The 27,430-nt window shown below is 36.8% G+C and overlaps 1 protein-coding gene across 1 annotated transcript; it reads right to left on the bottom strand.

Annotated features, from left to right (window-relative positions):
* Window positions 1–1,238: 1,238 nt before the first annotated feature.
* On the bottom strand, window positions 1,239–27,430 carry vax2 (ventral anterior homeobox 2). The gene is made up of 3 exons (XM_038270373.1): window positions 26,431–27,430; window positions 22,288–22,475; window positions 1,239–4,011 (listed from the first exon to the last, which is right to left on the bottom strand). The coding sequence occupies exons 1-3, from the start codon at window positions 26,657–26,659 to the stop codon at window positions 3,514–3,516; spliced, it is 915 nt and encodes a 304-aa protein (XP_038126301.1). The 5' UTR covers window positions 26,660–27,430; the 3' UTR covers window positions 1,239–3,513.

Raw genomic sequence — 27,430 nt, 5'->3', positions numbered from 1 at the left:
GAAAAAGTGTAGTAATTATAACACCAGCAGAGGGACTACAATAATGAAAGTCCCAGTTTCTACAAATAAACTGCCTTAAAATGTGAACCGAAAATGTGAAACATTTTTTCTTCACTAAATGGCTCCAATTTCAACTAATATAACCTAAAAGAAAAGATGAAACAAGTGGGATGTGAAAAAAATAAATAAAACCATAAAGTGCTTTCAATAAAGAGCAATCGAAAGGAAGGACCAAGGTAAAGTGTGATGGGAGGTGGAAAACAAAACCCCAAAAAAGCAGATAAAATAAAAACACTGTAGTATTGTTCCTGTGATGCGGCGCAAAGCATCTCGACAAGCAAGAGCTGATCATTGTTATCAGGGTATAATAAGTTATACTTTTAAAGATTTTTAAAGATTTTGATTTAAATCCTACAAAGACAAAACTGTTGAGGTAAAGGGTTAAAGCTTGGCATCTTATTGTTCTTTTGAGTTAATTAGGTAAATACTCAGAGGTAAATTAGTTTTTTCACACCACATCAAGCATGTAATTACACTTTTCTGCCCCTCCCTCACCTGTTGCTGCACAATATCTCAGCTGGCTTATCCAGAGCACCATGGCATCTTAAACGACCCCACTTTTCACACCTACCAATACAATGGCCAAAAATACTGTTAGCTATGAGCAAAAATGGCAGACTGCAGTTTGTAAACCAGCAAATAGCCTGACTAATTAACCAGCTGATATCCATTCTGTCAAAGTCTTATTCTATTAATGTATTCCTGACAATGCTACTGAAAGATTATTTGTTTTTGAGACATCTGTTAAGAGTTTGGAGGTTAAAAAAGTTAAACCAAGACTTTGTAGCTACCTATTTGAGCACAGCTGTAATTGTGTAAATGTTTCATTTTTTTCTTTCATTCAGAAGAAGCTTAACTTTTAAAATTTGCAGGTTCATTTTAAAAATCCCCTTTAGGTAAAAACAGGCTTGCTGCTTCAACTGGTAGCTGCATTTCTAATTACAAATGTGCACAAAACTATGTCGATATTCTGCTAAAATCGAAAATGCAAATCTTCGCAATTGCCGGGTTTCTTTTCAATACTGCAGTGTTTACATTTAGTAAATGCATTTTCATAATTACGATTTGCGCAACTTTAGGGTTAATAGAAACGCATCTAGTGATTTATTTTCCTACAGTTAACATCAAATGAGGAGGCTGGAAAGACTAAATATAAATCCGTCCCCGTGTTTCTTATATCATCACCAATTTAGTGTTAGTATGTTTTTTTTTCTCTACCGATAAATTAAGAGAATTGTTTTGGTGTTACAAAAGATTTTGACAGCTGTAAAAGTCTCTATTGCTTTCTATGTTTTTAACAAATGGCTGCTCCAGTTGGCCATCAAAAAAGCGCCTACAGATTGCATCCATCTCTCCAAAAAATACCTCCTAGCGGCAGTTAAAGCTGCTTTTACCACATTCAGACCATTTAGAAATATCTCCTATCTTTGATCCATTTAGATTGTTTATGTGGCTTGCTAATTGTTGCAAATAATTAGATTTTATGTGTCAGAGTAGAGTAACACGGGTAACAAATCAATTCCTGTGAAATATCAGATCTGATTTTAGATCTCAAAAGATATAACCTGTTATAGTCCATATTATTAGGATTGGTAATAACTCATCACCATTAATGTATGCTGACCTACATTCTCTGCCTATATTAATGGATTAAAGAAGCAGCGAAATATGACGGTGTAAGTAGAAATATTTCATTTCTTCAATTTATCCTCCTAGTGGCAGTTCTAGACATTTTAATGTTTTTTCATGGGGGGCACAGAGCAGCAGAATTAAAAGAAGAAAAAAAATCAGAAGACCACAGGACCCTGATCTAGCAGATGAAGATGGTGCTCCTATCTACATACAGCTGGAGCTAATGGTGCAACACGTAAATTTTTTTAATCAATTTTAAATTCAAATTCAATATATCATTTTTTTATCCAAGGAACCAATTAGTTACTGTTTCAGCACAAATGCATGCCATCATATAGAACAGAATTTGTCTTCAGTCAAGGGGCCATAACAGGTGCCAGGACTGGTTCTAAAGGGGCACTGGCCCCTGTTGGCCCCTTTCTAGAACCGCCCATGCATCCTCCTTATGTTTGTTAGATGTGTGTCAATAAATTTAAACCGTTGATTTTCCCACATGTTAAAATCCATGTCTTTGCAACAGCCTCAGGGATAACAGGAAAAATGTTGCCCTATATATTTTTGGAGGGAAATACTTTATCTTCTTTTCTTTAATTCTGTTCTTTACAATGACCTGAATAAATGAAACTTTTTCTAATATTTTGGTGTCTCTTTAGAGTTTTCTTTCATTGGAGCCAGTATCTTTGTTGGACATGAATTTTCGACGGAGCGACATGTCGATCCGCCGCCTGCAGCTGCAGCTCGAGCCTCAAAAAGACAGCAGGAGCAAAACTCTACAAAATATTCTCTGTAAATGGATTATTTTTCGTTCTGTGAACTCTTTCGGGGTTTGATTTAAAAGCTGTAAGACTTGTGAATCAAACGTTAGTCTTGGTTCAGAGGTCTTCTCTTTCTCCCTCTCTCCTTCTTTGAAGCTTGACCTCGATAAACGTTAGCTCATCCACCTCCAAAGCTTTTTCCGTGGGATGCTTCCTCACTATCTTTCTCACCCTCATCTTTGTTTTCATTTCCTTTCACGTTTACACATAAGATCTAGATATGTACTGTAAGTTTGCACCGTTCATCTGGATCCTAACATTTACTGTTTCATTTACAACCAAAATTGAAATAATAATCAACAAACAAAGAAAACAAAAAAAGACGGTTTTACAAAAACTACATCTGGACACCAAACAGACTGATATTAAGATGCTACGGTTCTTTTTTTTTCATGTGTTTCTTTTCTACTGTGATAGCACATTAACTAAAAATCAAACATGGCCACTTGAACAAGAATATTAAGATGTAATTACCGCTCGTCTCTTACCAGCCTCACCACAGAACCTGTTACAGCTTAAAAAATGTACAAGAATACACCTTAAACAGGAGAATAGGTAACGCCGTACTGTGGCGGTCCTGTTACAGGTGGTCTGCTGATAATGGGTTCAAATTATTCATGTCAGGTATGTTTTTTGTTTTGTTATTTTTTGTAATTTTTTTTTTTTTCAATGAACAGTAAATGAAGGCCCATAAAGAGAGAGAGGAAATCACACACATACACACAAACTCACTGGACAGAAAGCAAAGAGTCACTTAAAACTACTGGAAAGAGAGAGTGATGATGAGAACTGTCTGCCACATATGGTAATTAAAACAAAACAAAATTTTTTTAACACTTTCCATCAAGTGTTTTTTTTTTTTACTTTTTGAGTGTCATTTTTCACAAAATAGTGCTGCTACAAAGCAACCCTGTCACTGTTTCATATTTTCTTTGCCTGTCCAGTGGCAGGATGAAGCTCGTATAGTCAAATCCTCCTTTTGGCTCCTGAAAGACGGCCTCACCGTTTAGGAAACGGTTTTCTTCCCACCTAGATCTGCCTCCTTCCTGTCTAATCGCATGTATGGCTCGAAGGCCGAGGACCCGCAGCCATATGTGGACGTCAGTTCATGATGGGCCCCCCCTAGTAAGGGCATGGAGAAGCAGAGGGAGTGTGGGGGCGGTACCCCCAGTCGTGGCGACGATGGAGTGCCGCCCAGAGATGGCAGTGAGAGCCCGAATGTCCCGCCCGCTAAGGAGCTGGGTGAGGTGCTGCTATTGATTCCCGGGGAGGAAGAGGAGCCCCCACCGGGGCTGCTCAACAGGGAGCCGTTCGTGGGGTGGGCTGGGGGCCCCAGGAGGGAATTTGGAGGTGGGGCAGGTCCTGACAGGAGCCGGCCCTGCTCCAGGAGACGCAGGATGTTACAGGTTGCCAAAGACTCTGACGTGGAGGAGGAGCGCTTGTCTGAATCCTTGGTGGTGTCCTTCTTCTGTTTGGTCCGGCGATTCTGGAACCAGACCTTCACCTGCAACAGTAAAACACATTTGGTCAAAAGGAAGTTAACTCAGAGGAGATGAGGGAACACATGCAAAAAGCGATCCAGACAGAAATCACATTTGGGTGTGAAAATTTGAATATATCACATCTTGAAAACACTGGGCCTTTTGACATTTTTTCAATGATTTCTTATTGGGTTTTATCAGTCCAAATCTAATATAAAAATCTGTTTTTTTTTTAGTAAACACAACCTGAAAAGTCTTGAATTTTATTCACATGAATAAAATCAGCTTTACCCTTTTCAATTGCAAAGCAGCGTAAAAAAAAAAATTAAATAAACATGCCAAGCATCTCAGAGACTTCTCTTCAAACAATTATAGTAAAATGATTGGAAAGTGTAGCTGCAAAATTTACAAGGAGAAAATTACAAAAAAAATGACAGGCAGATGGAAACTGGAGGACATGCAAGTATTTACACCTTTGTTGGTAGAATACGTTGGCAGGGCAACCATTAGATGTGCAACAGACAAATCTGGCCTGAACAAAAACTTACTGAGAGGAAAACTATTGCAAAGATAAGGCATCCAGTTGGAAGTTTTCCACATGGCTTATACGAGAAAACTTAACACTTCACATCAGACTGAGCGAACCATTCACATGTTGAAACATAAGGGGGGCCACATCATTCTGTGGGGATGCTTTTCTCAATCAAAGCTAGAAATGTTATAGTAGAGAAGAGGTATAGAGCTAAATACATTTTTTACAATAAAAAATTAACAACCTGCTGCTATTAAGCATAAATACAGTAAACTACAGATTTTTACCTTAAATCTTTTCAACTCAATAAAAAGAAACAGCTTTTAAGGTATTAAGGGTTTTAAATGTTATGACAATGAGTTTTTTTTTTTTTTTACTGTTCATACTTTTTAGGTTTATACTGTATGTTAAATTCAGTGGAAAGTTTCAGCTCATTTAGTGCATTTACATCACCACCAAAGATAATATGAATGTTTTCAAAAGATGTATGATAGAAAGACTAAGAGTTCTAGGTCATGATCCATCTCTCTAGCAGAAGCAGCACGTTGGTTGAAAGTGCAGTGAACTCCACCTGTCCTTGTCTCTCATGTTTAATTGATGGAGCCCAGCGTAGCTTCATGTCACGTGAACAACTTAGAGAGTGTGTGATGAAGAGTGGAGGGCACGGGGGGGTCATGGGAGGTTGCTGGACGGAGAGCCCAAATCCTAGGTGACTTGAGAGGAATCACACACATGAATAATGTAGTCACTGCTGACCAAGATATAGCCAACTCCCTGATCTCTGCAGGTTTAGGGCAGCATGAAGGGAATTCTTCGTTTATATACGCTGCATTTAAACTTCTTTATTAAAGTATTGCTTGTTTCATGCAACTTAGAGGAAGCAGTAAAGCACAGAGCAGGGAGACATTTCTCGCATCTGTAACGTGATGCTACTTTACATAAGAGTTTTAGACCAGACCCCTATAGATTGGTGTTATTACCAGTAAAAAAAAATAACAATTTTAACCAGGCAAAAAAAGTATGCTAATAATTTATATGTAAATGCTTTTTCACTGACTAACCCAACAATGTTGCTCTTTTTGATCTGTAAACCAAAGCCAAAGAAACAGTGAGTATTGGGGCTGTTCGGATTTAGCTCTTTGCAGTGGAGCTTTTGGAAATGTTCCCATTTGCACTTTAACTAAATTCTAAATTCTTGCAGTACTCAGTTTTTTTTCTTTTGTTTAAGCCTCTATGTATTTCATCTAACAAAAGGAAGCAATGTTCTCAGCAAAAAAAAATTTAAAAAAAATTCACCACCATTTTATACTCGCTCTTCAACCCATCGCACCTTCAAAGGCACCATTTGAAATCAGACCTTTGTGGTGTGTTTTTGATGAAATGCCTAAAAGATGTGAGCATTTAAGCCAATGAAGAACTGCTTTAATCTGACTGGCCAATAGAGGGCGAATGCTCAGGTTGTAAAAACAAGAGGTCGAATTTTACCGAAATTTGAAAAATGAAGCTTCTCTATATCATGTATTTGTTCTACCCAGCCACTGAACCAGGTGAGTCCAATCTGCAGAGTGAATTAACCTGTGCAGATTGGACTCACCTGGTTCAGTTGCTAGGCAGAATAAATACATGACATAGAGATGTCTTGTTGACTCCAGATCCCCCATCTCTGTCTCCTATCTCTTGTTCCTAGCTCCTCACTCTTCATCTTTTGCAAGTAAAACACACACAAAAAACAACAGTAAAAACACTATCCAGGGTTGGAAAGGAGCTCTGGACTGCTGAATCCAGACAGCCCTAAGCCTTAAAGATGTCAATACAATATGGACATACACATAGATGATATAGATGACACTGGTGAAGTTGGGATCGCAGTATTTCGTCTGCCGCACAAGTAGTAAATGGCTAAAGTTCTCCCTCATAGAATCCAAAACATATGAAAGTGTGTGCATTAGTATGTGTCACTCACAGTACATGTGAAGAAATAATGTGGTTTTGTTTAACTCATTGAGGTGGGCTGTGTCTATACATCCTGTTAGCAAAGAATTGTGGGCAACCATCTAGCTCCTAGGGGCAGCTAGGAGCGTGAGCATGCTTAATTAATTGGGTCTAGGAAGCATCCTGCTTCCTCGTCTGAGCTCTTTCCTAACTGCCAGCACTATTTAGATTATAACAAGAAGAAACTCAGAACTATTGTGTTCAGAAAAAGTAAGAAAATAATAAATAAGAAAAACACAGTAAAGTTGACTTTCATCGGCAGGGTTAAAGGAAACCTAGTATACGTCATGCTGTATTTACTTAAAGGTTTAAATTTTCAATTTTTAAGAAAAAAAGTTGAATATAAGAAATGTTGGCAGAAGCCAGATTTCCAGAGAGGAAAGTCAAATTGAATCACTAACCCAAAACTTGAAAGCCAATATAGCTGACATGCATTACAAATGTATGAATATTGAATGTAAAAACATTTTTCTATAAATGTAGATTTTAATTGTATCTTTCACTCACACTGTACCTCGTATAGTGAAGATTTGGCTACTGAGTTTGAAAACACAAACAGCTGGAAAAGACATTTTCGTTTAACTAATACAACCCTGGAAAAAAAGCAACACAAATACACAAACTAACCAACTTATAGTACTCCAAGAAATTCACTAACAGTAACTAACAGATACCTTAGCTATGAACAAAATAGTTAATAAATCCAACTGTTTCCAACCATTAAGCTGCAACACAAGCTGTATTTCCAAGTTGTGCAAATAATAACAATGAAAATAAATGTATTCAATGGAAAAACTCAAACTTTTGGGGGTTGTTTTGGTCCTACAAAAATTTGACAAAACTACAATGGAAACACTTTTTTCACATCACGAGTCATAACAAGCAACAAGATGTTACTGCAGGCAAAAAAGTCTAAGACGTCAGCGGAGAAAGTCGTAGGAAGGCGATTATTTAATGGAAACACTTGTAATTGCAAAATATATTGGCACACTTTAGTAATGGAAGAGCAGCTACAGTCAGACTAAGTATAATTCAATTCCCAGACCCATGTTTCTCATTTAAAGGTACAGTAGGTACAGTAGGTATACACTATTATTTCCTTGTGTTTAACTGTCATCTGTTTTATCAGCTCATTCAAATTATTCTTGTTTATACTTCAGAAATATGAAAGAAATGTTAAGTTTGATGGTAAGATTCCTTTAGGTTATTTAGCAATAAACATAGAACCTTGGAAAGAAGTAGAAATGCTAAGTTTGTATAATTAGCAGCTAACAGTTAGCAGGATGATTTCATTGTTTTCAATGTCTTCATATCATGTCGTACATTCTTTTTAACTTTATACAGATTTTATCCAGATCTAATGGGCTCTATGCACAACTACACTTCTTCTTGAACTTAAGGCAGTTCCTTTGTTTCCTTTCTTTCATTACTAGATGAACTAATTAATCCAGGTGTGTCTGACCATGGTTACCGAGGTCAGGCATACCTGGATTAATTAGTAGAAAATTAAGGACACTAAGGAGCTGCCTTAAGTTCAGGAAGTAGTGGAGTTGTTCTTAAAGCCAGTTTCTGCAGACTGCCCAGTATTACTATGGCCCAGTCCCAAACTGACCCCTAAACCCTATCCCTAAGCACTAACCTTCTGTAGTCTCCATTAGGCTCCACCATAATAAGGGCCATCCCAAACCCAATAGTGAGTAGGGTGAGGGGACACATTTAAATGAAAGTTTCAATGGTTTCCTGCATCTTTGTCACACTAGCTACACATTTAAATTTCCCCAATCTGATGGAAAGCTTGGTTGATCGAAAATTCCAAATCTCTATTTACATGGACACTAAAATAAAATGATCCAATAATGAGGTGTGTATACATGTACCAAGCGTTCCATTAGATTAAATCATTTAAGAACGCACAGAATTGTGTAATTTTCCAGAAACGCTTTGGTAGTGGACGAAGAAGCCGCCTGTTTTGTAAACAAACCCATACTTTTCCATTCATCCTCAACTTTAGCTACTTTTTGTGCCTGCCCCTCATATTTATTTTCTTCAGTCATGTCTGTTGATGTAGTTATTTCCATTATGGACCTTCGTCACATCTTTGTTTCCATAGTTTTGTTTTTGGTGGTCATCTTCGTTAAGGGCTCAGCAGTACCTTTGCACATTACATGTCTTAGTGCCACTTCCTCCACCAAGGACCAGAAGCCAGTAGATGAAGGTAAGGAGTAAAGAGAAAAAACGTAATGCTGGCTTTACGCACATGCACAATGGAGTTTATTTAACTCTAAAGATCCATATGGGTTTGTACATGGAAACCAATAGGAAAGGGGATCGGTGGAGGAAAGAGGCTGTCCCCGTCATTTAAACCTTCATTAATGTGCCCTCCACAGCTGCAAGTGTGACTTCCTTGGGTGAGACACTCAATAGCGGTAGAGCATAGGGGGTGGTTTGGGATTACAGTAGGTCTAAGTCAGTACAAGTCATTACACCCTCACAAGTACAGAGCATGAATTTTACTCTCTGCATTTGACACATCCCATTGGGGACCAGTGGGCTGCCATTGTGCGGCGACCGGGGAGCAGTGTGGGGTTAAGGGTCTTTGCTCAGGGACCCACAGTGGCAGTCTATGGGAGTAGTGCTTGAACTCAAGCGCAATGCCCTAACCACTAGACCACCACTTCCCTACAAACACATTGTCAGAAGTGGGAAAGCAGGAAATAATCCCATAATTCAAAATAAGAGTTTTTATTAAAGGGAAGATCACATTACCTCTCTACTTATTGTCTAATTTCAGTTTTAAATTTTGAGTCAGTATTTCTGTGGTACAGGGGTTCCTTAATACCTGAATTTACAGTCTTGTAGACTTTAATGACATGGGGTTTAAAAACAAGATAGTCTATGAGAAAGATTGAAATCTTCAAGTTTTACATTGCTTGCACCGAGTTAGATCACTTAAAGGGATGGAGCATGAGGGAATATCTGCTGTAATTAGTAGCTAGGCTGGCTAAAAGGATTGCAGCATTGGATTAGAGTCGGTGGGTTTAGTTGGTTTTACAACTGATCCAATATACCGACAAGTGCTTAAAACCCCGCCTTGCAACCCTGTTACTTTATTAAATTTCCTTTAGTTTAATGTTTTCCCTTGGACAACAAGCTGCTTTTAATCTTTGGATCTTTATTTATGCAGGATCTGAACAAGTACAGCAGTCGACTTCTCCAGTGGATGAAGTTATAGATCGATGGTGTGTTTGGTAATCAAGCTTGCAGGTGTAAACCATCGTATCACCGCTCTGTAAAAGCAAGCTCAGCGGGACATTAGGTCAAGTGAGATCATGGGTTTGACTGCAGACTTCGGCGCAAATAATGGGATAGGAGAAGATCCCACAGCTCAGTGTAGAGTGCCGGGGACAGCACTCTACACTGAGCTGTGGGATCCAGAAAGAGACAGAGTGATGGATTGAAGGTACGCAAGACGGTACAGACTTCTTCTCATGCTGGATGCAGTTTTTAAGTCCCTACACCGTCTTTCGATCTCCGCTTTTATTTTCGTCATATGCCAGCTCTTTCCAAAACAACGATATCCCATAAATGGCTTTGACAACAGATAACACTCTCTGCCAATCCATTTCCCTTATCCCTGGGTGGAGGGCGGGGCTAAAGGCACGTTTCACAATTATAGTCCTCCTACATCTTACTGAAGGGGAAAAAAAGAACAGAGCAGACCAAAAAGAAGCTTGATGATATTTTACAGGGTTTTTATTAGATGGGTGGAAATGATGAGCAGAAAAGGAAGCAATACTGCCTTTGGTACAGCTACACTATTACACGCAAATCCTTGTTAATGGGATCCAGAGTTCAGAGCTGGGGCAGAGATTACCGAGGGAGATCTAGATCTGGCGTGACCTGCATTTGCCCTGGGATTCACCCTCTGGCCTTCTCCGTTTGCACTGTGATGAAAACGCCAACGCTGACGATGCCAGGAATGCCAGAGGGTAGGATGTGCTAAAACAATCATTACACCTATTTAAATTTACTCACCTTTTTTCCTAACAAATATATCTTTTTTGTTAAGGTCATATATTTATTGCCAGATTAAATAGGGGTTCCTACATATTTTCTTTGTTTTGGGAACCATCCCTTGGGGTGCAGCTACAATGAACAGCTGCATTCTTAAGATTAACAACCTAAATCTGCATTTAGCCAACAGACAAACCCCTGCTGCTTCCTACCAAATGCCCAAATCTTTACAATGGTAACCCAATGTATTATTTTACTTTAGAACACAAAGACAGGCAATAGCAGCAGGTTTCCTATGTGAAACATGGATATATCTGTTCACCATACCATCCATATACAGTATTGAATCAGCCTTTAATCTCCTTTTGATAGACAGAAGAACAGAGAAATAGCCAAAACAACACAGAAGCATAAAATGATGAAAACAATGCAACCAGATTAGGGCTCTTCGGTTTAAAGACAACAAGCTATTACAACATTAATGCTGGATATTTTGATATTGGCCGCAATTTACCCCCTTTTTTGTCACTAGTCTCTTTCTTTTTTTTTTTTTTTGCCATCAAAATGCTCCCATGAGCTTTCACCAAAATCTACATCTGATATTTTCCATCCAACCAGCCAGAAATATTCTAGGAATTCATCACACTTAAAACACAGCAACAAAAAACTGCATACAATAATGATAATGGGATATTGCATAGCTGATGTTGCAACGTTGGTTGGAGTTTAATCTATTTTGTATCTCTAAAGCAGATGCTGGTGTTAAGGCGGCCGCATATGGTCGAGCTCATGGAACGAAGGATAAGGCATGTGTATACGTGTAGACCAGTTATGCCAGTGGTGAAACCAGTGCAGGCTGGTGAACTGCCCCAGAGGTAGAAAGGTTAAGCCACTAAGAGTGGAGATCAAGTGGGTATTTGATAACTCACCTATAAACCCATCTTTGTCCTGGAACAACATTGAGCCCAATCAGAGATAAACAATAGGCCAGGAAAAATGTTTCCCACTCAACACCATGTAGTAAAGCTGTGCCGATGGGAAACATCATTAACTGAAACATGTTGGTGTTAAAAAACCCTACAGTGAAGAGAAGCACTTTGTCGTTTTAATAAGGACACTGGGTGACTCTTTCACACTTTTAATGACCCCTGCAGCAGCTCTTTGCTCTCACCATGACCCTGATCAGACCCTGTGATCCCAGCCATGTGACAAGCATGCACACAAAAAAAAAAAAACTTTTTGCACAAAGATCGTACCAGGCACACCAGGGACTTTAGAACTTCATGTACCCAACCTGAGCACACAGATATGATGAAAAAAAAAGCCTTCTACTACTATACTAAATAAGCACAGTAATACACCAAATGAAAACACCTGTATATAACCTGGAAGGGAGTCATTTCTCTCTACTTCTGCCACATGCTTACTCAGGATGCAAACCTTTTATACAGTTTTACTGAAATTACATACTACTATAAGCTTTACCAACACAAAACAGTGCATAATGATGTGGAAGAAGTGTACAAATACACATCTGAACCGTAAGTATGTACCAGTATGTTATTTTACACCTCGATAAAGACCAATGCATAATAACAAAGGAGGACAGAACAAGTGTCTTCAACCCAGACTAACAGGGCTTCTCAAGGAGATCACCAATCAGAGAAGAAGATAAGAGGCCCATGGTAACTTTACAGGAGATGCAGAGATTTGCAGCTTAAGTTGGAGACTTTCTCAGTAAGACAGTTATGAATAATGGGGTCAACAAATATGTCCTTTACACATTTGCCAGTAGAAATGTGTTGTTCAAAAAAAACATTTTTTTTTTCTTGGATGACACGAAAGATTTAATTTTTTGCACAACCATAACCTCTTACTAAGAAGTTTTAGTCGTAGCATCATGCTGTGAGAATAACTGCCCTTAGCAGAAAAAAGAAAGTTAATTGGAGCTGACACTAGGGATAAAAACAGGACAATGCTTAAAGAAAAGAGGCTGGAGAAGCAATAGTAATAGATAGATCATAAATTATTACTGAAGTAATTGCCAACTAATAATCAAATTTCTACCTAGAGTAACTGTATACAAGCTTTAAAAATATATATTTTTTAAGATAACCTGAGCAGTTAGCACAAAAAAAGGTTGAATTCATTTCAGATAGCTAGCTACACCACTGATCTCTATTTATTCACACGAGTGATGATGGACCGAAAAAAACCGAAGTCACCTGCCGCCATCTTGGTACTCCCCACTTTCACAGAATCGCGGCATAAAATTGCCTGTAATCTGATGTAATTACCATAACAATGTGATCAATGCATGTATATTATATGTACATCATCAATTTATCACTTTTGTTATGCTCCATTAACAAGCTAATATTGTTGTGATGGATTTGGGTAATATGTTATATTACATGATTTATAGACTTCATGGTCTTTATACCGAATATGAAATCTGATGGGCCTATTCTTTACCATAAATTACAGTAATCTATTGATGCTATGAAACTGCAAGTGCGTCAAAGTGATGACTCTATCTTTATTTTGAAAAGTCTTAAGCCCCCATGAAAATGAGAAAATCCTCATTGGTCGATGCGGTAGCGCTCGTACTGTTTACATCACAGGTGTCAAAGTCGTTCCAGAAAGGGCCGTGTGGCTGCTGGTTTTCTTTCCACCCAAGCAGTAGCACACCAGACTCCATTCATCTCATCAAGGTGAGTCTAGTCTTAACCTGATGACTTAATGGGTTGAATTTGACAACTGGTCTAAGTAGGGAGTACCAATATGGAGGCCTATGACTTCACTCCACCCTGTGCTACCAATGGCCAGTCAGAAATACAGTGAATAAATAGAGATAAGTGAGCTAAACAGCTAAGTAGCTAGCTGGCTAGTTAGACTGACAGAGATTTAAAAGTAATAAAATTAGTCCAATAAAGCTTTACTTTTATTTCAAACATTTGATTATTCATAAATGTCAATTTACTTAAAACATCTCTTTTAGATTAATTGATCAATCAGAAGAAATATTAATTAATCTAATATGAAAATAACTAATAGATGCAGTCCTGAGTAGGATTTTTTTTTTTTTTTGTATGACCTTCATCTGTGTGGATTATTTGCTTGTTGGTGTACAAACTATACAATCAGATATCCCCAGAACACCTCCACTCCTATAGTCCATGTTAACCCAGGAAAGGTGCCGGGGTACACGCACTTTTAATCCAGTCAGACTGAACTATTGGTGGATCGTAAACAAATCCTAAGTGGTTGTGATGTGACCAAAATATAAAATAGTTCCAAAGGGATAACTGCAGTGAGGTGATGTAAGATCAGTAGGGATGGAGAATCCTAATAGAACTGAATATAACTGCAGTTTCTTTAGATCAAACTGAACTCAACTAAATTAATTTGAAGAAAATTGACCTCTATTCTCCTATGGATCTACAAAAAGCCCTGAAATGAAATTTACATTAACTTAGCTCTGTATGAATAAACTAAAGTTTAATTATTTTGGAAAGCTGTAGCCTACTCCCTGTTTAGCTGCTGTCTACTTTAGTGATTTTATCTCCATGACTGCATATGTGGATCATTTGTTTTGACTGAACCTAATCTCACACTTGTTTCTAGGAATTAGACAGGATTAATACCCCCTGTTCATATTGGAATATATCTGGGATTGCTGCCAAACTTTAGGCTAGATGTGTTCATATGTTTGGGGATGCACTAACTACAGATAATACACGAAGGAAGCAATGGGTGAAATATGTTGAATCTTTGAATGTGAATCTAGGGCATTACATCAGCACTGTGATCACAAAACAGCACTCTGCTGTCTCTGACGTCAGCTGCTTGTGAAGTTTACCATCGCCTCTGCTTGGCGCTACGAGCTGCTTCATGTAAACACGTCTCTAATTGATAGAAACGGCTCTCTCAACAGTGCTCCTGTTTCTACTCCGTGTCCTCATTACCTATTCACATGCTTTACTTCTGGCCTTACAGTAAATGAGATAAATGAATAAATAACAAGCTTTTTATGATGTTAACATCATTGTCGTCATCATCACATTCTCCCTGACCTCTAGACCTCAGAGCAGCTCCGGTCATGGTTCAGCTGGGGGTTAACCCCATCTTACTGAATAGCTAGTAGATATTGCTGACTAATCCTCCTTAGTGCAAAAGCACTTGGGTCTGTTATGAAGCCCATCTCTCCCTCTCTTTCACTCTCTTCATCCCTCTTTCCTCATGGCTTTGCCCCTCCCCATATACCACTCTCCATAGATTGTCTTCTCCTCATGTGGTTCAGGTCCCTCAAGGTCAGCCTGCTCATTTGCTAAAACGCAGTTAAGCACGGTTGCTATCGAATAAGATTCCACTACATGTTTGACGGCAGTAGTTTCAGTTTCCAGTGACCCCCTCTAGAATATGCATCTATATATAATAATCTCTGATACACCGTACTTAAGATATCTTTGTTAGATTTAAGTCAAAGCTGTTGGTAAAACTGAAGGATCAGTTTAAAACTAAATTGCAAACTGCATGAATTTCAACTGTCCTGAGGTTTTAAACATTGGGTTTAAATTTCAGTCGAGTTTAATTAAAATCTGCGTGAGCTCAGGCAGAATCCAAAAAAACTGATTATATTTAGCTCTGCGCACCAAATTTAGAAAATATTAAAGAAAGAGTTTGCAGTGAAATCTGGGGTTATGTCAGGTCATATCCAATCAACGTTTTGAAATGAAAACCTCTTTATTGGCAGTCAGTGTTGCATCACCTGACTGGTGCTCTAGGTTTCCATGCAAGTGTCTCTGTGTCTCACTTAGAGAAGAAGCAATTGTCAGAAAACAATTGCCTGAGGTCACACTAAAGGTGCTGAATGCGTGTGTGCTGAGGGAGGATCATGTGTGTAGAAACCCCTCTATCTAATTTTACTGATTTCTTGTTTCTACATGAGTATAAAGATTATATATTGCTTAGTACGCCTGGAAAATTACACTATCCTGGGCTCTTTAAGATCGGCTGATGAAGCCAGGCAACTGTCTGAGCGAGTCATTATGGATGGACTCGGCTGAGACTTAATTGCTATTATGTTTTCCCTGATTATCTAATCAACTGATTAGATAATCAGCGCCTTAGAGGTTTGTTTCTGACCATCATTGAGTCAGTCAAAAGTTCCTGTTTTACCCATAGTGCAACGCAGCATCACGTCCAGTGAATGAAAGCACAAAGGGACCAAGTGTCCGTCTGTCTATCCGTCTAACCATCCGTCCTTCTGTCACAGTCCCTTCCTATTTCTTTCTCTACTCCGAGTGTTTGCGGACAATTCCTGCACTGTGTATCTGCCTCTCGCCTACATCTGCACGCCTTTGCACCGTAGCTGGGTCCTCAATGCTCCAGACAAGTGGCCAGACATCGTCTGTCTGCGCCGTCATGGCGACAATGCTCACAATGAGCTCATTCACAGTTAGAAGACACATATCTCATCCTCATGAAATCTGCTCAACTGATAGTGTGTTTTACAAATTAGAGAAATACTCTGGCTATAAACCTTAAAAAAAGAGAGAAATATTTATTACTAAAAACTTACCTCAGTAAGGCTCCATGTTCACTTGCAATTAGTCTACAAGCCATGAGATACTGATTTTAATGATTACCTGGACAAGTTGTCTAAGAGTTGGTAGGGCTGTAGTTTTGCTGTTGTTTTTATTTTATTTTTTTAGATGTGTTCATCTTTACTGCCAGCAAATGGAAACAACAATGTTGTGCTCTATCTCTTCTTTCTTTCTTTATTCTTCTTCAGAATGGTTGGTATAATAATAGCTCATAATGGTGTGCTTATAATAATAATATTGTTATTATTATCATTATTACAATTTTATTTAATATATTAATGTTATTAATAATATTATTTTTAGGACGAGCTTATAGTTCATAACAATAGGCCTTCATATTAGCTTTTGCATATTTTATACAGTGTTCGACAAAACTATGATAATATTGAAAACAATCACATATTATTGCACCCAGTTCGGTCAAACGAATCATCGAACGTAAGAGCCTGGCCCCTTGACCAATCTCTTCTCCCTAGAAATGGTGTCACCATTCTGAGAAAGTCTGGTACAGTTCATGCGCAGATCGTGAGAGGGTCTGTTAAATATAGACAGCTTACAAAGCCTGTGGCTCCAAGCCCAATCGTATATTCTCAGCAAGGGGAAAGACTCGCATAACACCAGGGCTGGAGATAATACTGCCAATTCTATTTGCGGACCTTGTAAGACTAAAATGATCCTTCTTAGGTCCATCTTCAAAGTGAAAAATAACAAAATGATTCTTAAATTACATTTTAGTTTAAATTTAATGTTCCTATCGTGTGTGTATGTATGCATATATATATACATCCATTCATATTTACACATATACATATATATATATACATATATGCATACACATAAATATATATATATATATATATATATATATATATATATATATATATATGTATATGTGTAAATATGATATATCACATTTATATATTTATATATATTTACACATACATATATATACTGTATATTTACACACATGTATATAGTCTCTTTAGCTTCTCCATTAAGTGGTTCCAATAGGCACCTGGTTAACATCCAAGGAGAGATTTCTGCCATACAGTAGAGTTTCCCTGATTTTTGTAGCATGTTGAGGTTATGTACCAAAAAAATGGTGCGGTTTAGTTGGCTAAATAAATTAGGAGTAAGTGTAAAAATAAGTGCCAAATCTGTGGCTTATCCAAACTAATTTTCTCAGGATCTCTACTCTCCTCCAGAGTTCTTGTGTCTTGGCTGCTTCTCTGTTGCTCTCCTCAGCAGTCCTTTTTTAAACTTCATCAACAAGTGGGAGCTAATATAAGAAAGAGGTGAACTGGTGTTGTTATCGCTTTCTGAAAAATATAGCTTGAATAAAAAATTTAGGCCTGGATCACAAACCTTATACAGGATTATGTAAATGTAAGGTTAAAAAACACTGATAAAAGAAATATTCTATTTGTCACCGAATAAAAAGCTAGGTTACCACAGTATTGCAACAGAATGTTCCTTGATGGGATCATTTGTAGTCCCTCTCTGCAACAAAGGCTGTGTTTTGAATGAATTTAAGGCATGTTTGACCTAACCCTTGCTAAGCTCAATGTAAAAAAGACATCGAAATAAGAGCCGAAATGCGTCGAATCAAAATCCCTCTTTGAACACTGTCAGATGAGGAAAGGAAAACACAATAATCTGCCTACATCCAAAGGATGCTCACTCTGCTTTACATTAAAGATTAAAACATGATTCCATGAGCGAGGTACCTTCAGGTCTTTGCTGCTTTTTTTTTTTTTAGCAGAGTTAAGATTGTCCCCACAGCATACAATTCATTTAATAGCTTTTTCATGACCTTGGTGTGAAAGCACCAAGTTACAAGGTCATCCTGTATTCACATCACAATTTGTTTTTATCAGTATCAAAAGTTTTTTTTTTTTACAGATTAAAATCTGAAAAGCCTCGCATCTTTGCTGTATTCTCCAAAAATGTTCTTCTTGCCTTTGATTTGTGGATTGCATCACTAGTTTTTTTCATTGCTGTGGATCTCTGCAGCTCCTCTAAAGGGACCATCAGCCTCATAGCTGTTTGTTTTATTAAGGCTAATGTAGGTCTGATAAGCAAAGCATTTGATGGTTTTTATTTTCTGTCATATCAAAATTGCACAGTCCTCTATCTACTCTATTTCTTAGTTTGGAGAGAACATATATATATATATATATATATATATATATATATATATATATATATATATATATATATATATATATATATATATATATATATATATATATATATATATATATATATATATATATATATATATATATATATATATATATATATATTGTGAATATTTTTGCAAGGAACTTTGTAAGGAGGAGCCTGACGGCTTGTTTAACTGCATGCCTCCACGTTTATTCTGATAAAAAGTTTGGGAGGGGTTTCACTCACTCTTCAGAGTTTTGATCATCAGGAAAGACAGGAAACTTTTAGAACCTGATGAGATGACCCTAAAAATATGACTTGAATCCTACTATTCCTTCCACGCTGCTAGAGACAGACCTTCACAATAAAAGCTGACACATCTTAAAAATAGCCAGTGGTAATCTGCCATCATTTCTGAGGAAAACGACTACAGATCTACAGGCTCTCTCTCCCTCATGTTGGAAAGCAAGCTTATTTATACTCCCCCTCCCCCCGCTGTGTTACCCTGGAGCGGGGAGCCACCTGCCGGGACCAAGGGAGAGAGACCTGGTAATGGATGACTCAGGACAGGGGGTTCCCACTTCCGGTTGGGATCCTGCACTAACCCTTCACAATTAGGGTGAAATATTTTGAATAAGGAAAAAAAGTCCTTGTTTATGGTTTTTAGTCTGTAGCTTTTGTTATAATTTTAACTAAAATGAATGCTACTGTGGATTTTACTTTAACAATACATGTCAGAAATCAATACAAAGACTCCAAATAATGACTAACTTGTAGTCTGGGGTCCTCAGAAATAAATAAAAAATAAACAAGAATTTATCTTTAATAGCTCTTAAATATAAAAATGAAATTGGTGACAGAAGAAAGGTATAAAAAAAACAGCTAATGGATCCAATATAAAAAAATTATTTCAATAAAGTTTGGTTCGTGTCATAATTTAGAAACAAAATTGTGGATTCTTATTTTTTCTTGTAAAATATGTTGTTGTTGTTTTTTTTCAATTAGGATTTTCTTATTATGACTTTTTAAAAGTAGAGTTATGTAAAGAAGAATTTTATAAAACGGCTTTTATTTTGAAAATAGAGAGCTCGCGATCAATTAAACATATAAAATATATATATATATATTTATCGAAGGTTAAACATACATGACGTGAGCTTGAAAGTAATTAAGGAAGATATATGCATAACATGAATATGTTTCTGCGTTTCGGTATTTGCATTTATTTACGTTACTTCATTGCTTTATTGATGGTTTGACAATGAGGCACCGGGTTATTGTGATTGGTGAAAACTGCATCTTAATACGATTCTTAATTAAATGCATGTGATCTTTCTTTGATTAAAAGGAAACTGAATTAAATCAGTTTTGCTCTCTTTTAAATCTGCTCAAAATACGCAAAAAGCGACAAAATGACGCAGAGAGCGCCTCTGGTTGTTGTGTGCAGAATAGTTAATAGATTAAAGAGTCTAAAGTCTTACTGCAGAGAATTTGCTGTTGATAATTATGCGCCCATTTATGTATCTGTTTTTGTTGTTCTTTTCTGAGATTTATTTTTTTTCACGTGCATGTTTCCGAACGTTTCTTCGTTTATTTCTAATTTGGAGCTTTCCGCCATTAAACTTCATCAAAGCAATGAATGTAGATCGGATTAGAGATTACTACCTTAAAAAATTATATATATATATATATATATATATATATATATATATATATATATATATATATATATATATATATATATATATATATATATATATATATATATATATATATATATATATATATATATATATATATAACAACTTCACTTTTTAATTTTTTCTTTCAAGTTCCTTATATACGGTATCTAACAGGTATGCTGTTATACTTGGGATTAAAGCAGGTATTCCTTTTTTTTATTTTATTTTACAAAGATATATTATAGTTGTTATACATAACATAATTAGGAAAACTGTTCTTTGCAGATTTTTTTATTTTCCTTAAGGGACAGAGCATGAACAAAAATCAAAACTGCTTGGAAGGAAAACATTAAAGGAACAAGAAAAAAATACAGAAGCCTCAAGTTAGCCAGTATGTCTCATTTCAATTAAAATGGGACTATGTTTTCCACTAAAACACCATCTTAACTTAAAGATAAAATAGAACTTGTGATGTAGACCATATATTTGATAAAACAATATATATATATACATTTCCTTGCCTGCAAAGGATTGTGTTCATTGTATTTAAATGTCCATTATAAATTGTTCCATGCATTTGGAAAAAGAAAACATTGAGATAAAGCCCATAAAAAGTGAGGCCATTTAAATTAACCATTTCAAAACATTGTTAGAAATAAATAAATAGAATGAAAGATTTACATTCGGACCTTGGCTCTTTTGTGGCAGGGCAATGGGAAGACTCATGAAAAACATCAAAACTTCTCCTGCTTTCTACAACTGAAACAGATAGATAGATAGATAGATAGATAGATAGATAGATAGATAGATAGATAGATAGATAGATAGATAGATAGATAGATAGATAGATAGATAGATAGATAGATAGATAGATAGATAGATAGATAGATAGATAGATAGATAGATAGATAGATAGATAGATAGATAGATAGATAGATAGATAGATAGATAGATAGATAGATAGATAGATAGATAGATAGATAGATAGATAGATAGATAGATAGATAGATAGATTCCTTTTTTGCATGATTAGTCTTGAACAGATGGCATATTTGCTTAAAAACCCTCCCAAACTGTGCTCATATTGTAATGAGACATAAAAAACTCCTCTTGATGCCAGCTAAAAGCCTTTTCCATCCTTTCTAAAAGGTGCTTCAATGAAGGTAATAAATGTTATAGTGCATTGATGCTTTGTATGATTTAGAGTTTGTTCACAGTTGAAGGCCATTGGAGGTATTTTTTAGACAGTTCCATTCATCCAGCCTTCCTCCTCCTCCTCCTCGGCAGCAGCAGCAGCAGGAAGCTGAGGCCTTCACATTAACACCCCCGGAGTCAGCACTAATGAGGGCCTCAGCAGCTGCACTGGGCTCCTACTTCCACTACTTTAACATGCTTCATTACGGTTCATCACAAACTATAGAGCCATGACATCACTGTGACCTGTGCTCTCAGGTGGGATGGCCTTCCCTCTCTATAAGAAGCCAGTGTCATTGGTACACTTTTATTTGCAAGGCCCTTCTATGATTACTGCCCTCTTGCATTTGTACTTACACAGAAAAGCATGGCTTCCTATAGCCTGAGATCCAACGATCAGCTGTTGCTCTGTTCCTTTTGCCCACACAGAACTGGGGAAGAAAGCCTTTAGCTAAGTCACTCCTTGTGCTTGGAATTTTTTATAAAGAAACAGGAAGTTGACTGAGTTTTTATCTTTAAATGCTTTTAAGTTGAAAGTGAAAGAACTTGAAGCAGCCTCAATGATCTGTAATTTTTTTACTTCATATGTTTTTTTTTTAATGTACCTGTCATTTAAATTAATGTACTTCCGTTTCTTATGTATTTTGCTGCCTCTTGGCCAGGACTCCTTTGAAAAAGAGGTTTTTAATCTCAATGGGATTTTTTTTTTTTCCTGGTTAAATAATAATAATCTAATTGTTATTACTGTGGGATTATACATAACATTTTTTTCCTTTCTAGTTCTGTGCGCTTAAAACTCAACCCAGCTTCGTCTTGTTTTGTATTTATTTTCTTGCCCTGAATTTAGCCCTATTTGTGTGTGTTTGTTTGTTTTGTTTTTTACCACATTTAAAGAAGCAATTCTGGGCGTGGCAATGATGCCCCGTCCCCTCCCTCTCTGATTGGCTAAGAAAAAAATCACAGAGTAGGCAAACAGCTGTGACCTTTATGATTTTTTTTTTTTTTTTTTTTTTTACTATTATTAAAGCCACCGGCAGGCTGTTTACAACTGTAAAAAATGAAATAATATAGTAGTAACTGTTTTAAATTAAAGCTTGCTGGAGTTCCTACCTGTGTTTCTGACAGGTTGAGCTGCCGTGCCAGCTCCGTGCGCTCGCGGCCCACCACGTACTGGCACCGCTGGAACTCCAGCTCCAGCCGGTACAGCTGCTCAGCCGTGAAGGAGGTCCGGGTTCGTTTGGGCCGGTCCAGGTCCAGACCTTTGGGCAGGACGATCTCCCGGATGGTTCCTTTGGCGTCTGTGAAAATGGTGGAAAACACAAAGAGTGCATGTATTATTAGCTGCTATATTATTACAGATAATGAAAAAAATTGGTTTATTATTTTCAGAGAAACACACATGCCTGTTAGGCTGGTGTGACTCAGGCCCATATGATTCCGCACTGATGTAATATTTATGAACACACACATAAAGGCATATGGCTTCAGGGTTCAAAAGAGCATGAATGAGTAACTGCTTGTGTTTGTTTTAGAAAGCACATCTATAGAAAATCATTTTACTGCAGGCTGTGATGTTAAATTACTATATGAAAATATTCTATTAGAAATATGTCCTATTAGTTGGGTTCTTTGTTTTTAATGTTCCAGATAGAGAACCTATAGTTATCAAACGCAATAAATAATATTCATTTTGGGTTTTTTTTTTCTTTTATTTCTGCCAGAAAAGATTTTAATGTTTATTCCAGGTAGAAAATACAGTAACAATGGTGCAAAAACTGGCTTAAGATGTAAAATATAAGACTGATAATTGGTTCCAATCTGGTGTTTTTCCTCGAATATTTGTCTCAAGTGTGAGGCATCACCTGCAATGCCTAAGAGTAGGTTTTGTTGTTGTTTTGTTATGAATACATGCTCCATTTGTAGACTTAACCAATAAATTCATAGGGACTTTGACTGTAAAAATACAAACTCACTAAAGTTATTCTGGAAACACTAGGAAATAAACTCCACACAGATGCATTTTTCAAAATAAATAAATAGATGTAACTCCATCTGCCCATTGAGCCATATAGGCCATCTCAGATGTGATTGGCTGAGAGTTTGTTTCATGTCGCTGAAGCTCAAAGCAAAGCAGCGCACACTCGGATCCGCATCTTTTCTCTCCGCAAACAAAGCGCGCTGTTTCCAAACTACTTCATCTTATTCCGCGTATTAAAATATTATTCTATAGATATATGATTTTATTTGGTATTTTATGATTTCGTTTAGCTGTGTTTTTTTTTATTTCCTTCGGGGTTTTTTTTTGTTGTTGTTTGTTTGGTGTTTTTTTTTACACTTTTTTTAAATCAGGACTGACCGGAAAAATAAAAATAAAATAACGGTAGAAATATATATTAATGGTAATCATATATAGCCTACGTTAAAATGATTAACCAACACGAATTGCATTTTTTTTATCGATATGTGATTTGTTTTTTTAAGACTGAGCATGTTCCTGTTTTTTTTTTTTTTTTTTTTTATCCTGTGGGTGGACACGCAGCAGCAGCCAAAAAACTCCTCTTTGTTCATTCATAAAATATGCAGTCAAATAAAATATGAAGAAAGCTGAATTAAATATGAAACAGAGGCAGCTGCATGGGGCGTTTCAGGCGGTAAATCAAGCAGTAGCAAAAAGGCCCAAAATACCTGCAAACATTTATTCATGTATTTATTTATTTGATGGATGAACGGCTGGATTGTGTGAGCTTATTGCAGCTTTCCTATCCGCTCGCCGGGGTCTTATGAAAAAGTTCACACACATTTGGGCTAATAGAAACACAAAACAAAAAATTATTTGCAGCTTTATAAAATATAAAATATTCTGTTAGGTACTTTGCATGCAGAGATTAATCAAAAACCTCAATATTTTCCTCCTTGTTTTATCTGCATCTGTTTTTTTTTTTTTTTTGTTTTTTTTATTATTATTTATGGCTCTGCCGATCCTGATTCGTAGCTTTAAAAAAAAGACACTAAGCACAATTAAATAGCTAGACACGATACTTGATTTTTTTTTGTTCTCCCATTTTATTCAGTTTAAAATCAAACAGCAGCTCAAAGTGTGCAGCGTGTTTCTACCACAGAGGCTGAGCGCAGCGGCTGAGTACAGAGACCTGCTGACCTCTCTGTGACCCCGGTCGCTCTGCGGAAAAAAAAAAAACCCGAAGCAACCGGGACTCTGATTCAGAAACACATCCCATCCCTGCAAACATGCAGCCAATAACAGCTGGACTGTGTGCGCACTGAAACCATTCCTCATCTATACCAGTTTTTATTTTTCCATTATAAATAATGCTACAGCCTGCAGTGAAGATGCTTGTTGGAGACAGTGATTCACAAACCCATGCTTATTTATACATTAGAGCTTATAGGCAGCTCCAATGCATAAATAAATTAGTAAATAAAATATATGGGGTAGGCCTAACGGTGACATTAACCGGGTCATTTCCAGGATTATTCTAATTTTGGCAATCAATGACCTACAAAACAACAAAAATAATTCCGTTTTAATGTTATTATTATTACTGAACATAAGAATTTAGAAAAATGCAAAACCCAGTATTAACTTAAGCATTTCTACCTAATTTAAACGGATGCCTATAATGTCTTTTTCCTTTTATTTTCTCGTGTCTTCCCATCTCTCTGTCTTTTCCTGTTTTATTTATTTATTTATTAAATTTATTTATTTATTTATCAGCATTTTCTTTATATGTCCGACTGGTTTGAGCAATGTGTTTCTTTAAACGCGCCCAGGCAGCAGTGATCATCACCTCCTCAGCATCGGCCTCCTGCCACACCAACATGGGCCGACATATTGATTCTGTCTTTAGCAAATCTTCCAAACACACACAGCTGCAGGGGCCACGTTGGAATTCTTCATGTCTGTCTGAAATTTCTCAGAATCAATTTAAGATAAAAGATACGAAATATAACCAAGAAAAAAAATCAAGGATATTTGATTAAAAAAAAATAATAATAATTAATATTTTATTATATATATTTAACACCCATTTTAACTGGAATGCATGTTTAATCATGTAGATATTACACTATTTTTTTCTTCTTAATATTATACAATATAACATGTTTACTCTCAACAATTTATATTTTATCAAAAATCTGTAATTGTGTTGCAATAAAAAACAAACAATAAAGGACTTTTGTGCTATTTCTAATGTAGTTTCTGGAGTTTTGCAGTGCATAACCTCCTATCCTGTGGTGACCTCCTGCAGCAGGATGTGCACATAAGTGACATTTTTTGCTGATATCTTTAAATAAAAAAAAGCAGAAAAATACACATTTAGTTTTTTTTGTGTGTTTTTTCCTGCTTCATTTTTTTATCAAATTTTTTCCTTCATTAGAAGAAGCTTAACAGGGAGGATATTATTTATAGCCTGCAGTTGTTTTTTTTCCTCCTTTTTTTTTTTTCTTAAACTTTTCTATAAAAGTTCATCTTCATTTTAAGAACAGAATTGTGGAAATCTTATAGATCCAACCAAGCAATAATTTATATTTCTGTACCGGTTGTTTCTTTGACTTGTAGTTGATTGTGTCTGAAAAGCCTCCTGAAAAGCGCCTATAAATAAAACCTATTATTATTATTATTATTAACTATATACCACAAATAAAGTGCGTATTTAGCCTAAATTTAAAATCTCCATAATAGTCAATTTTATGTGTGAACGAAAATAATTGTGTTTACATTGGTAGTGTATTTATATATATATATATATATATATATATATATATATATATATATATATATATATATATATATATATATATATATATATATATATATATATATATATATGTATATATATATATTTTTTTTTTTTTTTAAGCTGAAGCTGATGCTTGTAATAATAGGTCTCTACAGTCCTCCCAGCAGCAGAGGTGCTCTTCTTCCACCACTGCAAAAGAAAGTTGTGCATATACTGTATCTCTTTAAACCCAAATTATCATTTTATATTCTTTACAAGCACGTTTTAGTATATTTAAATTTTAAAAATTAACTATTTCTTGCATCTTTTTTTTAATTCTAAGGAAAATTGAAACTGCCAATATGTTGATCCTCTGAACTTTACCAGTTATTGATTTTTTTTTTTTTCTCTTTCTGATCATTTCTGGTTCAATTCCATCCAGATTGCTCTGTGATTTTTTTTTTTCTACCTTTACTTTTCAAGTTCAGGTTTAGTATTTTTTTAGCTCACTTACCCCTCACTAATATCCTGCGGCAGTAGTCCGGGTCCACCCCCAGAAGTTTCTCGTGTCCGTCCTCGCTGGAGGACGTCGGCGTGGATGCCGAGGTCCCCGGAGTGTCTATGGAGCTCTGCACCGGGGACCTGCTGCCCATGTCGGGGCGGCACTTCCCCTCCATCCTGTCCAGTGGGTTGGGGCCACAGCGGTGGCTCCCATCGCCCATAGTCGTGGCCTGATCGAACATCTACAACTAAGTTAGAGTCTTTCTCAGGTAAAGTTTCTACTCCTTTTTTTTTCTTCTTATTGCTCTCTTCCTTCTCTAATACTCACTCTGCTATTTCTACTTTCTTCCCGTTGCAAATGTTCTCCAGAGGAAAGCAGAGCATGCCCAAGTCTCCCTCAGAGGATATCAGAAGTAGATCCAATTAGAAGAACGCGGTGCGCTCCAGCAGCGGAACCGGTTTGCACCTCAGGTGTGGCGGCATGACGCAGGCTCCAGAGTCCAAACCAGGAGAAGGGAAGGAGATGTTTTCTCTTTTTTTTTTTAACTCAAGCTGCAGCGGCCAGGAGGTGCAGGTGGAGATGCATGGGGAAGATCTTAAGAGGAGCAGGGAGGTGCCTTAAAAAAAAAAAAAAATCACCCTCAAGAGAAAAAAAAAAAGAGAGAGAGAGGCTGTGCGCAGGAAAAGGGAGAGGAAAAAATGTGAGCAGGGGAAAGTTTCTGCTGGTTTATCCAGAATCGTTCACTCCCAGCCACACCAGCTCCCTCTGCGGATCCTTGGAGTGTGTGTTGGTGGTGCCACATAAAGGGGGAAGGCGCACAGAAAAAAAACACCTCTTAAATGAAACCCCCTCTAGGTGTGGACTGTTAGGAAATGGGAAAACACCAGAGGGCTTCCAGATGAAGTTTAGAGCGCCCTTGTTAGGTTTTTGTTTTTTGTTATAATTTGCTTAAGAGCAGAGCATCAGGTTCCACCCCCGTCTTGACAAACGGAGCAGAGGATGGTGAAGGGAG

This window comes from Cyprinodon tularosa, unplaced genomic scaffold, assembly GCF_016077235.1.
Source record: "Cyprinodon tularosa strain WSP-4 unplaced genomic scaffold, ASM1607723v1 ctg76, whole genome shotgun sequence".
NCBI classification, from domain to species: domain Eukaryota; kingdom Metazoa; phylum Chordata; class Actinopteri; order Cyprinodontiformes; family Cyprinodontidae; genus Cyprinodon; species Cyprinodon tularosa.
The sequence above is the reverse complement of the archived record's forward strand: the minus strand, read 5'-3'. Positions and strand labels throughout refer to the sequence as shown.

Excerpts from the sequence above, each read along its gene's own strand:
- vax2 (XM_038270373.1), bottom strand. The coding sequence starts at position 26,659 with ATGTTCGATCAGGCCACGACTATGGGCGATGGGAGCCACCGCTGTGGC. Across the intron at positions 22,476-26,430 it reads CCGCAGGATATTAGTGAGGG|ACGCCAAAGGAACCATCCGG; the intron begins GTAAGTGAGCTA and ends CCATTTTCACAG. Across the intron at positions 4,012-22,287 it reads TCAACCTGTCAGAAACACAG|GTGAAGGTCTGGTTCCAGAA; the intron begins GTAGGAACTCCA and ends TTACTGTTGCAG.